The sequence below is a fragment of the Chamaea fasciata genome, unplaced genomic scaffold (assembly GCF_029207755.1).
Source record: "Chamaea fasciata isolate MVZ Bird 193981 ecotype frontalis unplaced genomic scaffold, bChaFas1.0.hap1 SCAF_2, whole genome shotgun sequence".
NCBI classification, from domain to species: domain Eukaryota; kingdom Metazoa; phylum Chordata; class Aves; order Passeriformes; family Sylviidae; genus Chamaea; species Chamaea fasciata.
In genome coordinates this window covers 56,472,063-56,487,639 of record NW_027094087.1, presented here as the reverse complement: position 1 = coordinate 56,487,639, position 15,577 = coordinate 56,472,063, and the positions used below count along the sequence as shown (strand labels likewise).

General features: G+C 36.9%; 1 protein-coding gene across 2 annotated transcripts in view; it reads right to left on the bottom strand.

Moving 5' to 3' along the window:
• The window catches only part of VWA8 (von Willebrand factor A domain containing 8), a 183,203-nt gene that overhangs the window by 51,022 nt on the left and 116,604 nt on the right, over positions 1 to 15,577 (bottom strand). For both annotated transcript variants that reach the window (XM_066176231.1, XM_066176232.1), the window contains exons 27-34: positions 14,541 to 14,649; positions 13,482 to 13,620; positions 11,571 to 11,773; positions 4,987 to 5,103; positions 4,454 to 4,518; positions 4,229 to 4,354; positions 3,494 to 3,603; positions 1,334 to 1,488 (exon numbers count right to left, since the gene is read on the bottom strand). In XM_066176231.1, the coding sequence (XP_066032328.1) occupies positions 1,334 to 1,488; positions 3,494 to 3,603; positions 4,229 to 4,354; positions 4,454 to 4,518; positions 4,987 to 5,103; positions 11,571 to 11,773; positions 13,482 to 13,620; positions 14,541 to 14,649 (1,024 nt within the window). The remainder of the gene's footprint in view (positions 1 to 1,333; positions 1,489 to 3,493; positions 3,604 to 4,228; positions 4,355 to 4,453; positions 4,519 to 4,986; positions 5,104 to 11,570; positions 11,774 to 13,481; positions 13,621 to 14,540; positions 14,650 to 15,577) is intronic.

Genomic DNA, 15,577 nt, shown 5'->3' with positions numbered 1-15,577 from the left:
GCTCCAGGTTCAGAGATTTAAGTGTACGTCTCCACATAAAAGCCAGTGGCTTCATCTCTCACTGTGGTTGAAAGCTCCTGGCAAAAAACCTCATCGCGAAGGTCTCAGTGTTTGGTAAACTGAGCATTGCTGTTACAAAAAAGAACTCAGATACCCTGTTCATACTAAACACCTACACCACCAGCACTAAACACTGAACCTGAAGTTTTGCCCCATCACTCTCACACCCACCCTCAGCACTCCCGCTTTGAAATTCACATGGATATCTCAAACTATGTCTGAGGAAAGATGGTACCTCATTCTAAATCAGGCAGAGCCAAAAATGCCTCATCACCCACACTGGTGTGTTAGTATTGAAGTGTGCAGCTTCTTTAGTGCTCCCTCCACTAGACCACAATAAACTTTGCCAGCAATAAACTCACATCTATTGCAAGTAATACAAAAAGCTTGAATAAACCATCTGGTATTATAAAATCAAACCAAGGAAAACTCAAAAGCTAATTGCAAAGACGGTCTTACTGACAAAAACATGTTTTTGAATAATTTTGGATTGCAAAGAATTTTCTTCTGTCATTTGGCTTTCCCAAAATTCATGTCTAGTAACAGTTACATTTTCTAATTTGCCCCAATTTAACAAATAAACATGACACACAATTATTTATTCCATAAGCATTACCCTTTTTATGTACCATTAGGTGGTAAATATAAAAAAGATCCAAAGAATTAAACATACTGCTTGTATTTTCCCTGTGTTTGCCTTTACTCCTTGCAACAGCCCAAGTCATTAGATTGCTAAGTTTCACTTTCTTTTCTGGTCCTTTTCTAACTGTGTCATGACAGTGAGCATACTTACATGCAGTATTTACACTTAGCTACGTTATTCAGTAGTGTAGAGGATTTATAGTTCTGCTATAATTTTCTGTATCTTTTTTTCTTTTTCCTTAATTGAGTCTTGTTACTTGCTGCACACTGGGCAAGAAGTTCACACTGAACAATTCAAAAATATACTGATATACTTCTTCTCAGAGGTTATGCTTAATTAAAAAACTGTAAAAACACTATTTAGAAAATATTACTCTAGCCAGCACTGTACAGAGCTCACCAAAAATGAATTTTGTCTGTGCTAGATATTGTATTGTCCCATTTTTACTACCTAAAATACTACTGACAACCCTCTAGATTAGATTACCATAACAAATGGTGTATAGTACATGAATTTGTCCCTTGCTGTCATTCCCTTCTTTTTCCAAATCATTTAGTAAACAGGTACTTAACAGGTTACAGAATAAATGAGACCACGTTATTTCACTGTACAATACTGCTGAGTATTTACCAAGAGGTCTGGGAAACCAATAACAATTGTAGCATAATTATGCTCATCTGAGAAGATCCTGTTGGGGGAGCTGATCTTTTGTCCCACAGCTGCAGTGAGGTTTTCTGAAGATAGCTGGTCAGTTGAAACTGCATGAGGCACACACAATTCTGACACTAAACAGAAAAATTAAACAAAATGAAAGTAATTAAATCCAGATGTGCAATAGGAAATTATATTAAGTGTAAGAGTGCTGAGCATTGAACACTGGCTATTACTTTGAGCATAAAATTACTAAAAAGCAGAAGATCTGATTATAGTATACTATAACACAGAGGAGAAGGAAGTAATCCTATTTTTGTAAAGTCAAGTTAAAATCAGGAAATAGTAGCTTTGTAGTTGCCTATACCACTTAATTTTGTCCTCTGCTGTACACATGAGGCAGGAAGCCTATGGAATAGAACAGAACAGCATGTGATCTCATTGAAAATTGTTGTAATACAAATGCACCAAAAGGCAAAACATAGGTTTGCATAGGTATGTGTCATTGTGACATTTCTTGGTGACTCTCTCGCTGTCTTTGCAATTTAAATAATGTTGTTTGCAAAGCATTTCTTTTAAATAATGGTCCGGTTTTCTTTGTCTTTAAGCTAAGAAAAATTGAATTTTATTCTGTGCATCTGTGAGAGCCCTTTACCTTGCCTCAAATTACCAACACAGTCAGAACCTGCTATCTTTAGTTCTGCACTGTTTTCACTTCGATGGGCACAAGACTGTCTTGTTTATATGGCAGTGGGAGAAAATCTTTCCTCCCTCAAAGGATAAAAAGTCTGGGTCAGCAGTAAACCCACACTGGTTTACCTTTTTTTAGTTCTCCTGCCACAGTTTCTACCTCAAATTGCAGGAACAGGCTGAAGATGTTACATTTGGGGTTTGCTGGATGATTTGGAAAAAGGTGGACAGGGGATATGATAATATTTCAGAATGGAAGAGAAGAAACAAGATAACAAAGGATAAAAATAGTACAGAAAGCATGCAGCAATAAACTGCCCACAGATACTTTGAGACTGGAAATTATAATAACATTTCTATCCATCTGAGGAATGATACTCCAGAATGTTTTCTAAATAAGGTAGTAAGAGGAAGGAAACTACTGTGCTCTGATAGCGCTTGATAAGTTGGTAGAGTAAACTGTACAAGACTTAAAAAGGATTCTGGATATTTAGGCTATGGTTAGTTTTTGGTATCCACCTGCTTGCTGTTTATGTAAACGAAGCCCTATTATTTGTCAATAACATTTGTTTGTACCATGTTTACACTTTATGTTAATCTCCTTTTTCTTATTTATGCTAGCCACAAGAACCAGAACAAAACTTGTTCCTTCTTGAAGAGATATAAAGTGGTTTCTCTGTTTGTCTGATACATAATGACCAAAACCTATGAATTCTTAAGTGGGATGCACATGTACTTGCAGTCTTATTAAACCAAGCAGACTGAAGATGTTGTGCACCATGATCAAATGCTTAGCGTTGAAAATGTTATCAGATTTGAAGACAGACAGATCTTAACAGGCAGACTGACAACCACTGCAGATTTCTGCCTTACTGTTACCTAAGACATGCCTCAATGTCTAGCACCATCTGGGAATTTTACTGATTAAATTCCCCCTATCTTTTAACACAAGTGTGACGGCCTCCTGCACACTATCAACAGAACTACAGAAACTGTGACTTCTGTTTTAACAGTGAGTGGTTTGTATTTTTCTAAGGGTTGGCAAATATTTCCTAGCTCACCTGAGTGTGAGTAGCAGACCTGCAACAGTCTACAGCCTGGAATCATTAGTATATTTGTTCCCTCCTATTCCTGTTCTAATTCCTGCCTAATCATCTTTTTTCCTTTTCCAGTCAGCATGCTCGTCTGCTTGATGAAATTCCATGACTGAGGGTCTTGAATACTACAATGAAACAAGATGATTTATTCAAACAACTTGAAGTTTGAGCATGGAATGTGCCATGCCTTGAGAAAAGCTGTTATTATTAACCAAACATGATAAGGGGGGGGAAAAAACAGAATCAGAGGTTGTTACTCAGACCTTTAAAGAGTCCTGTTTATGCAGCTGCAAACAGAAATGACAAAAAGAACACACAAAAAAAATGAACTAGCCAAGCTTGCATTCAGTACCTGTTGTTAAGCCAAATCCCATGTCAGCTGGCTCTTCACTCAATGCATGCAGCTGGCAAACCTCACTGTCTTGAGCTTCCATATGGGCACGCTTGGTTAAAAGAAATTTCCTGTAAAAGATGCGCGTTTGTAATAATTCCTGATTAAACTTGTCACTCCTAAACAAGGACTTTTGTCTTCTGAAACAGTGAAAACAATCTACATTTATATAAACAAGTTTATCAACACCTTTTGCTAAAATTAAATATAATTTCCCAAACATCCGTGAGATAGGAAAGGGTAGGCCAGAAAGTGGCAGATTTGTCTTCTGGTAACTATTTACACTTTCATTTTCTGTGCATTTATAAAAACGAGACAGCAGAGTAACATTTTCTTCATGTGACCATGAAAGTAAAGGAAGTAGGCACTAACTCTGGACAACATGTCTGTATTTCCAGAGACAGGTCCACCAACATCCTTATTTTTAAAGATCAATATCACCTCAGTAAAATTAGTATTAAAACGTATATGATCAGCTCTAGTCTAGACTTTCAGAGGCTGGAATATCCTCTTCATTTCCTACTCCAAATGTCTACCTGCATTTTCACCACAACAAATCTGCATCTTGAACACCCACTTTTTAAGTCCAGCCAGTTTCACAAACAGAAAAAAACACTTTGAGACCAGAAGTGAAACTCCTGAACACAAATGAGACACAAATAGCAAATACCATCAAGAAAACCAGGCTGAACTAACTTATTTGTTTCGTTTTCCACCAAGAGCCACCGGTCTTCAGCCACCAGGAAAACAGATTTCAGACTGATTGGAAGTGAGATGGTATGAGTTTGACCCTCCAATACATCCAGTACAATAAGGTGGTTTCTATAAAATTGGAAGCCAAGAAAATAATTATCAGATAGGGATATATACAAGGAGATCTGATGTAAATCAATTTAATACAAGGGTATAATTTACTCTCACCCTGTTTCTTTGTAGAATACCAGCCAGTTTTTGTGTGAAAACTCCCGGCACATTTTGTAGTTGCTCTGTATAGAAATACGTCATAGGATAATTAGTATTCGTTAGACTTGTCCCAGTGAGTTTGACTCCTCTGAAAGTGTACTGGTTTTTTTCTTTGTACTTAGAAGAATCCACAGCTTTAATTACCTCTCAGAATCCTATCTAGCTTGCCTTGTTCCTAGTCATAAATTCTATAATAACTGAGTTCATTATTTTGGACATAATTCATTGTAACAAAATGTTCCACTAATTCCAGTTCTAGCCCTAAAAAGGGGTATTTTAAAGACACACATTTTCAAAAAATTTATTTATATTTTATATATCAACATTCCATGATAATGCTATTTTATGTGTAAGATATTTAAACATACGTAAGAGTAAACAATTAAATGCTTGGGTGTAAAACCAGGAAAAATTGAATGATCCTGTTTTTCCAATACTGACATTTGCTTTTAAAAAAACTTAGTAAAATAAGGGCAGGTGTTATTCCTCACCATGTCTTCTTTGTTGCTCCACCAAGATGTTCTCTTAGGAGAGTCTTGAGCATCTGGTGAGAGCAAAAGTCGGCGAAGGGCACCGTTGCTTGTATCCAGCAACAAAACAACATTGCTCTGTAAATGAAAAGCAGATCCATGTACATCTCAAGCTCATTTAAGAGATAACAAATCTATCTGAAGCACTTTTGCAACTCGAGCCACTCAGGACATTTGAAAAGACGATCTGGATTTTGTCGCAAAACGTAAGCTAGATTTTCTTGGTTCATTTCAAAGCTCGTGGAGAAGCTGAATTGAAGAGGTTAAGTTCATGCACGGGCTGGAATGATATTACAGTTTTTCCACAGCATTTCTTCTATACATCTCACATTCACTTCTGCATAAATAACCTCTAGGAACTGGACTAGTATGGCTTACGTGTCGAAGATGCAGCTACAGATAAGAGACGTACCAATTAGTTCTGTCAAGTTACTAAAATATTTCATTTCAGTTTTCATGTTTTCTTACCAATTTTCTGTTGTACCTATTGCTTAAGTCCCACTGAAGGTGACAAACTGGTGAAAGAAGAAATGGACTTTCTCTCCAAGTCCATACTTCTGATACACCATATCAGATGCTCCATATTTGGGATACTTAAATATCCCAAGGTGTGACGATACTTGTGTGACCTGCACTCTTTGACAGCTTATAGTGTCAGAGATAGGACAGCTATTGGATGACAGCAGGATGACTCAAAAGGATGGAGACCAGAAGCAGATGGGATGGTGCAAATCTCCATGTATCACATGAAAAAATGGTGTGATAAATTTTGAACTTCTTCAGATTTCCCATTTGTTACTTGATGCCCAAGGGTCAACACATGCTATCAAGTGATGAAGGGTTTTTAAACATTTCTTTTGGCCAAGTACTATAGCTGCTCCTAATGTGTTTAACTAAGAATTCAAGACAATAGTCATTCAGGGCCAACCTTAACTGCATCAAATGACATTCAAAAGGTACAAAGGAATAAGTTAATTAAGCCTTGTGTTCAATTTTTTGTTTGCCATTCAAGGAAACATTCAGTTCTGCAAGGACATTAGGTTCTGCAAGGACTTACTAAAAGTAAACTGCCTACGTACAACATGTGCAATAACGCACAATAGACGTTAAGGAAGTAAAACATAAATTCCCACAAATTCCCCTAAATAAAACAAATACAAACAATCTGAGTCACAGCAGTTTTGTTCTTTTTGGGTACTCTTCATACTTTCACTAGAAATATTTGTGAGAGTTAACTTTAATAATGACAGTAATTTGAAACTAAATATGGTAAAGTATTTAAAATATTATCATGCTATTTGGAGCATTTGGGAATTTCAGTTCAAGTTCAATATTTCTAAAAAAAGAAGCTTGCTTATGTACTACAAACTGAAATTATAGAAATGTGGTTCAGGGAAAAAAATAGGACATTTGCTTTGTATTCTGGTTCTCTGTCATATTTCAATTATACAATTCTGAAACAGCATTAGCATTCCATGTGAGATAAAGAACACATATGAATCAATTACACTCTTCCACTTAGTGTTAAATTTATGAGAGCAGTTGGTAGTATAAAAAGCTTCTCTACTCCACCCCTTTTGATGTTAATGGTTTCCTTCTGTGCTAAGTGACTGATGTATATTCTGTCTGTATTTAAGAATAGATTTTTGCGTCACTTGTGAACACATCCAAGAGCAGCTCTGGCAACTCTTCAAGTGGGCTGGGAGAAGACGTTGGTGTGCAATTCTGCTCTGTTTGTTCTTGACTGGGAGAAAAGTAACCTTTGGGTGACCTCTCGACCCCAATGTCTGGAATTCCAAACTCTGGACAGATGCAAAAACCAATCTTGTGGTGTGTCTTTATTTTTAGTTACAAAGTTTCCCTTTCCTTCTTCTGTTTTTATTTTAGTTAGCATTTTCCCCTAAAAAGTTCTTAAACCAAACAGGGCTGTGACTTCATTTTGCTGGTATGGGAAGTTGTTCCTTATGGTTTTGCAGACAGAGGGGAGGGCTTGGGGAAGTTTCAGAGTGGGACAGTGCAAATAACTCAGTTTAACGTCCTTGTATTCTTCTCCCCAAACTCATTGTCAGTTTTGATCTGTTCTGCCCTCAGTGTTCATGTCCTGAGCAAGCAAGCCTGCAAACACAGTCTGCTTCAGACTGAGGCTCACCCTTAGCTTGGCAGGGTAACCATACATCCTCTTGCCTCCTGTCCCACCTTTTCTTTTAGAGCTACCCAAGGATCCCTTCGGTGATAGAAACATAAAAATCCTGACACTGTAAATATTAGGCACAGATACAAACATAAACACAGTGTTCATCAGGTTCAACTGGAAAAAGTCTGTGCAAGAATTTATGACAATCTTCATGGGTAGGGAAATATTTGCAAGTAGACTACTGGTGTTTAATTAATGCAAGTGATGTCTTCCAGGTGATCTGGGAGACTTTACCGTATTCAAGATTTCAGTGAACTGAGAACAACAAGTAGTGGTATAAGCTTTGTGTTCGTGGAAAATAAGCCTTCTCCCATTCTACAGAAAGTGCACACATTTCTATATAAGCAGACCTTTACTATAAGGTGTACTCATAGAAAAGGAAAGTCTTACATAATATATATAAAAAAGAAGAGATCTAGCTTTTGAAGAAAATAAGAAAATACACCCTTTGTTCTGAAGATATACATCAGAATATCATGGGGACTGCAGGTTACAGAGGTTACTACTACTATGTTACTGGTATTTCCATATTCAGGTCCTCACTTGTGCTTCAGTGCTCCAGATCACAAACTGATAAAAAAGTCTTCTTTTAAAAAATGGTTGCCATCTCCTACATATGGTGAGTGAGGTGGATCTCTGTGTCAGTTTCTGTGCCACAGACTCCCTCACTCCCTCGTTATCAGAGAGCTTTGACAGAACTGCAGCAGCACGTGAGACAGGGAGAAGCATTTCCCTCCCTCCCCACCCCATTTCCTGACCAAGAAAGATAAAAGCAGAGTTAAAGGATGCTGGCAGGACACTGCCTGAACAAAGCTGTTGTGCTCCCTGAGGCAGACTGTAGGTTACTCTGTTTGTCCAGTCGTAGCGTTTCAACACAGTAAAGTGCTTGTAAAAAATCCTGGAAGTGTGCTGTTAATTTACGAGCAAATCAATTCTCCATGTGCAGTTTGCTACTACAACCCCATACAAAATCATGCATAAAAGTTATCAAAATCCTTTTCTGTCTGTACTTGTTCTCCTGAGCAGTAGAAGTGATAGATGCAAAAAGAAAAGTGCATATGGAAGGCACAAACTTCAGCAGGAAATAAGAGTAGGCCCTGAAGTACTTGTAGGGAGGACAGATGGCAGAGACATTGCTGCTTTGAAAAGATTAATGCAATTCCCATCTTACAAAGAAATTACTTGAGATTTCTGCAGAGTCCTTTCAAAGCTTATGAGTTTAGTCTGAACAAAAAGATAGAGTCAAAACAGCTCGCACTCATTGAGACCAATGGCCACCATGAACAATAAAATAATCTACCCTTTCTTCCAAGAAGATGTAAATGTGGCTTAAAATCAGATAAATCTCCCACTTGTGCCATTAAGTTAAATTCCTGAGGAGTTTACTTTCAGTAAATTTTTATTTAAAAGGACAGGAAGAACTGGTGATTTTTCATTTTATTTCACTGGAGGGCTCTATTGAATCTAGATGGATGACATCTGGGAACAAGATAAAACACACAAGTTTATCTGAAGAGCCACGATATCATCATTTCATCTTTTCCAATAAGGTTATCATCCATTTAGAATTGTTCTTTTTTATAACTTAGTCAGGAACATTTATCTCCAAAGACCTTTATTAAAAGAAAAAAAAATGAAATGCTTTTGGTATTGTTTAATTAACGGTTTATATTGAATATTATAAAATAGCACTTGCCAAATGTCCCTTTTATTTAATAAAGGCAAGTTCTTATTTCTACAAATATTTTTAATACTTCTTACTCTTTTTGCAACTAAACACAGATTAATCTCTAAAGCATCAAATATGTTATTTATAGTATTTGTTTTTCTTGGGTTTTTTTTATGTACTCCAGCACAACTACCTAACCCTTGTAGCCTTGCTCAAAATGCAGATGTGCCACTAATCTACTTATCTTAACATGTGAATGCTGCAAGTTCTGAGTGCATGCTTGCCAGTGATCTTAGTACACCCAAATGTAGGCATCTTGACTATATGCCAAGCCTCCTTCTGGAGACAGCAGAAAGGGAGAGGCACTTCCAGAGGGCAATTAAACATGTTCTACTTTAGCTGAGATGAAATACTTTTCAGGTCACCTTTATTCTCCCAGAAAATACAGAAGGTACTTGGATCATGATCTTAGACCACCATATGCTTACCTGCTAACATCAATAATAATAGATTAAATTTCATATGCACCAACATCCACCTCATTTCACAGGTGCACAGAGAACATGATTTTTCCACAGTTCCACCGCATGGCTCCCTCTTGTGATTCAGTGAGAACTTGAGATCCTAACACTGGAACCTCAACATCAGGAAGGATAGCAGTGGCTGTGAAGACTACAACAGCAGCACTCATCTAGCCTATGTTTTAGTGCCTCACTTGAGAACCAAGCCCAAATAAATTACCAAAGTAGTCCATGGATACGAGCATGCAACATACGAGAGAACAATTTTTTTTTTTTGTCTAAGTTATATGCTTAAGTTCTCAAGAAGTCTAAAATTAATTTTGAATGGTGCCCTAAGAATAGGACTTTTTGCAAACAAGTTTGTAGTTAAATGAAAACATATTTTCAGAAACAGTGAATATGGTCTGCCTTAATGGTAAAAATAAGTAAAAAGGCTTAAGATAATGCAAAATATTCAGAATATTTAAATTCTATATTATTTTCCAGTGTAAAACAGGTTTATTTGCAATCAAGATGTATTCACCTGTAGCACTTGCCAAGAAAGGCAAGTCTGAAACTGGCAATATTTAAGCTTTGTCAGAGTAAAACATGAGGTTACAGTGTGCCTGAAGTCATCTGTTAAGGGATACTGAACAACCACAGTCTCTCCACAGAACAAATTTTATTTCAGAGTGTGAAAAATGTATCTATCATACCATCACTAAAAGGTATATTCCACAAGGACAGCCAAAACCAGACTCTGAGAAAACTACCTAAAGCTTTACGGAATAACCTTCATTTCTGACACCAGATGCCACTGTGATTTGGTTAAAGACAAAATGGTAGGAAGTTTGGAGATTTGGAATGCAAATAATATTGCTGGGTTTATATTAAAAAGTGTGAGACGTTCTAAACACTCTTAGATACAAGACAGACTGCCATCTGTTTTAGTTTCCTGCATCAACTTCACCGAAGGAAGCCAAGAATTATTTAGAACCAAAAAAAGTGCTATGTGCACCTAAATATAGCCCAAATGGTACTTCTATAGCTGCTCAACAAGCAGGTAACCTCAGAATAATACTGTTTCCAGTTTGCATTGGAAAGTATCCAGTAGGCAGCTGCATCTGCATAGGCAGTTCTATCAAAGGTATAAGAATTGTGTTTCCCATAAGGCACTGAGCTTAACTGCAGCATCTGACACCAGAAAGTGGCATCAACACTTGACAAATGTTCCTGGAACATTATTGCAGAAATACCTGAAATTACTTAAAACTATAAACACCCCAACTCAGCATAGGAAAGGTTCTTCTGAAGTCTCTCACCTACTGAAAAATCAACAGAAGAAATAAAAAGAAAGGAAAACCAGCCAACAATAATGACCAGATTTAATAATGGCCCATGTCAAACCATGACTGGTAGTAGCATAATAAACTATTATTAATATTAAAAAATGAACAGCAGCTGCCCAGTGTATACTGTTGCCTCTTCCCACTCCTGGGCAAAGAAGTTTTGAATTAGAAATATTACAATCAGCTCACAGACAGTAGGGGAAAGTCTCCAGTATGCATAGTTGTCTTTAAAAAAGCATTTGAGTCAAACCAACACTGAAATTGTTAGTGGTTCTCATTTTGCATTGCTGATGTCAAGGCTTACCTAGTCTTCCTTCTAGTTCCTTCACAGGTTACAGAAGAAGAAATACAAGGATTCACAAAACAAATATGGAGGAAATAGAAGCAACATTTTGCTCGGTGACTCAGAAAACATCTCATTTATATTAGTTGAAAGTAAAAGGGGGACAAGACTGAAGCAGAACTTAAGTTCACATAAAACACTTTACTCTGTACTTTGGAAACATACACTGTTTGACTAAGACTCCTGAACTTGACCCACTCTCCCCCTCTCTCCCATAAAGCCAGTCTCCCTCTATCAGTAGGAGAAGATAAGCAGGTAGAACCCAGCTTCAAGAATAGAAGAGGACATTGTCCAGCTAAAGAGTGGAAGAGGAAAATCTCCATTTAAAAACTAAAGCTGAAGGCAACTCCCAAGCTACAAGTACAGTAAAAGAGAACATTCAGCAGGAGGTAGCCTTGTCCAGTCTATAGAAGTAGTGTCTCCAGTGACATACCCTCATGATACTACTTCACTCATAACTAAATATTTAGCTGGAATTTATTTTTTTTACCTCCTCTTCATGTAGAACCACTTGACCTTTAAGTGGATTTCCCAGTGGTGCTGCAGTCACAAAAGGTTGCCAGACACTTCCAACTGTTCTTGGGAAGAGGTCATAAAGATCCACAAAGTATCCAGTCTTACTAGAAACGTTCATGAAGTACAGGGAAACAGGATTGCATGTAGTAACGTAAAGAACATTTCCATGTTCCTCTTCTGAAAAGGAAGAGAAATAGTTTTCTGTGAAAAGTGAAAAGGCTACTGACATTGTGTATTTCTCTTCAGGAAAAAAATATGTCATAAACTTGGCAGATGACACAGCAAAAAGTACTGAAAAATTACTACAGTTGACAAGGGAGATAAAGAGAAATGATCTCTTGATATTAACTAAATGTTAACAGGCAGAACCTTGCCACAACACTATTAACACTAAACAAGTAGTCCAAGACATATGTACGTAGGCATTACTGTAGTGTTTGCCAGTTGCTAGTATGTTCATCTGATTTTGTTTATAATCTTGTTTCTTCTTCTTTCTCTATCCTATCCTCCCTTTAAATTAATGTATTTAATAATTAAACACAGGTTGAATGCAAACATTGTACTGAACTTTTCACATAAACCACCTTCCTGAATAATTTCAGACAATTCTTGAAACCAATACAAAGCTACCTAATTTCTGTTTCATTTCAGTGAAAATCTGCTAATGTATTTGTAAACTGGACTATGAGTAGAAAGAGCAGCATTCCAGATTGATCATTAAAATCTGTTTATAATACATAATGATGTTTAGACTGATGCCTTGGAACAGCTACCTAGAACAGAGGCTAGACAGAGTTAGAGAATAAAGGAGGCATTTATTAAAGGCCTTTAACAGCTACACCTTGGGCAGTGCAGAAGGCTCACAGAGGCTACACCCGAAGTGGATGACAGTCATGCGTTTTTCAGGCAAATATAAGTCTGGTCTATTTGTATATCAGGGGTTAATTGTCCAATTACAGCTTCAGGTAATGAAGTCACATTCCCCCAGTTTGCTCCGCCCCCAATTAACTTTTGTTCACACTTTTTGGGGCCTGAGGCTGTGAGGGTGACCTCAGTTCTCAGGCCTGGAAGGATTGTTTTGTCTGACCAAAATGAGAAGAGAGCTTACTAACACCTTATATGGAGTTCAGAGTTATACACTAATGCAGTATAGAATCTGAAAAGTATAAAAGCTAAAAGCTTAAGGCATCAAGACATGCTAATGATGAACCCTAAAAACATTATTAAATATTTCCAATGGTGCAATTCCCTCTGGGACGTAAGCTGTAGAGGTAACTAAGGCAGGTTTGGTCCAGTGAGAAAGAATCAGCATGAGAACAGAGGAAAAAACAGCACACTCCAAGTCAAAAGATTTATATTAACACTGAATTGAGAGAGGAAAGTCAAAGATTTTTTTTGTCAAGTAATGCAGTGTTGAACTTACAAATTCAATAAACTTGCAATTTTGTGGTTGTGTTCTACTTTAATTACACATCTTTCTCTTAGCTTGAGAAAGATGCATATCCTTACAATGACTCAGTGGAATTATGCACCAATTTCAGTGGTTTATTTTTGTACTTCACCTACTATTTAAAAAAAAAGTGGGAAAAGGCAAGTTATTCCTATAGTTCACTCCCATCCTCCACAATTTTAATTCCCATATTACAGTCCCTAGTATTATTCCTATACTCTACTGCAAGCATATCTAGAAATACACACTACTCTAAATGCACTGGAGTGTTGTTACTACACTTGAAATCCCTCATACTGACCTTTTATATTCTGCCCCTGGCTATTGGCAAGCACTTAAGAAGTCGGCAGCCCAGTCCTTCCTCATCTCTAGGACATCTCACCCCTTTGTAACATTGCAGATCATTACAAAAGTCAGTAGCTTTTCTTACTGTACCTTTTGTTACCGTGACATCGCAAACTAAGTTAATTTCATCTAAAGGCAGTGTCCAAAAAGCAAGTTCTTCTGTGAAACTGATGGACCTGGCTTCATGTCGTTCCAGTGGAAAGCCTTGAATATTTAAGTACACAGGGCCCTAAAACAAAAAATAAACATGAGGGCTGCCTAAAATATTCCACTCCACATTCTTTATGAAAATACAGAAGTCTTCTTCATGTTGCAATACTCTCAAATAATTTTTTATTTATTACGAAACAACTTAAAGAGAAAAGGAAATGCTTTTCCTATAAACTCTGAATGTCCATACTATCATTTCCTCTACGGTATAGAAACCTCATGCCTCTCCTCTTTAGTCTTTCCATGGTTAGAAACCATTACCACTTAGTAGCATGAGGAGACATCATGTACTGATAAAACATAGTTTATACGAGGAAAATACTAGAATACTTCTGTTTCAAAGAAATTATATGACAATTTTTTACTATATGAAGTTTAAATGTCATCCATACACCACATTAGAAGTACAGGTTTTTCCTTACTCACTGGAGTAATATTTACTGAAGTTAAGCAAAGAACTCAGAGCTGAAAAGGACTTAGAAACTTTGGCTGCAGATCAAATTGTACCAAAGGTTCAGGTTCAAAGTGCCAAAGACCCATAAGTCTTCAGCTGCAGGCAAATAGAAACAGAAAACAGCTATCTTTTCAGTCTCTGATTTTAGGCAAAAATTGAGACCTGGAGCCTGTAACTGGCCATCCCCAAACATCCAAAACAGCTAGAACATTTTTTCAGATAAGGTATTTTCAATATCCTTAGAAATACTTCTTTTCAAGAACTTAAGGCCAAGCTTACTGATTTTCAAGCACATCCTACACTGTGAGGGCTAGGTATACAAAAATGGTAATTTTTTGAGTCAGTGTAAAAACTCCAAGAAAAAGTGACAAGGACCATGCCTTGTACATGCTCTTTTTCCTGAAGAAATTAATCACATTTTAGATTTGTCACATCCCAGTACATAAAACCAGTACATGAATAAAAAAATAATTTTAAAGACAAACCTTTACATCTATTTTTTGAGTTTCTGATGGACACAGCATTTTCTTTTGTGCATTTCCTGGCTGATCGACTTTCCAGTAGCCCATAAACTTATGATCTGGTAATGGCAGTCTGTCAAATAATGTAGGAACAAATGAAGTTTTACATTTATTAACCAGTAAGTGATATAGAATAAATAATTTAGACAACTGCATTTTTTCCAACAAAATATAACTGAAAACTCTCTTGCAGAAAGTGTTTCCTTGCTAAAATATTTAATTCCTTTCTAAATCACAAAAAATTTAACTTTCTGGAGTACTAACACAGACACAATCTAAGGAGTATGATAAAAGAAGAAGCAGTGCATATCATACGGCCTCAAAAGGAAAAGTTTTCCAGTCTGAATTATGCGAGATATATCCAAACCATCTCTTGGTTGCTTTATTCGGATCAGGGAGCTTGTGACAGCACCCCTTAAAAGAACTTCTGTCAGTAGCTGACTCTTCTAAAAGACCAGCAGAAAAAGCACAGTAAGCACTGTGGCTCGTTAACCACACAATTAAAGTTCTGCAAATTATTTGTTTATTTTAACACTGCTCACATGAACAAAGGCAAAGGAATACAGACATGAGAGTATCCCATTGCCTCCTGGCCAGTACAATCTACAGAAAGGACAGGAACATCTTCAAAGGCCACATTTGCTTGCCTTGGTCTGATTTCCTCATTTCTGTACCTTTTATCAAAGGAAGAAAAATGTGGTCCATAGCAAAACCCATTTACACAGGAAAAGAAAATGCTGATGTGTGACAGTGTAGCATAACAGCAAAATACAGACAGGGCAATCTTTCTTTCTTTCTTTCTTTCTTTCTTTCTTTCTTTCTTTCTTTCTTTCTTTCTTTCTTTCTTTCTTTCTTTCTTTCTTTCTTTCTTTCTTTCTTTCTTTCTTTCTTTCTTTCTTTCTTTCTTTCTTTCTTTCTTTCTTTCCTCTCTCTCTCTTTCTCTCTCTTTCTTTTTCTTTCCTCTGAAGTGATTTACAGCCACTGAAAGCAGTTCAACTCCA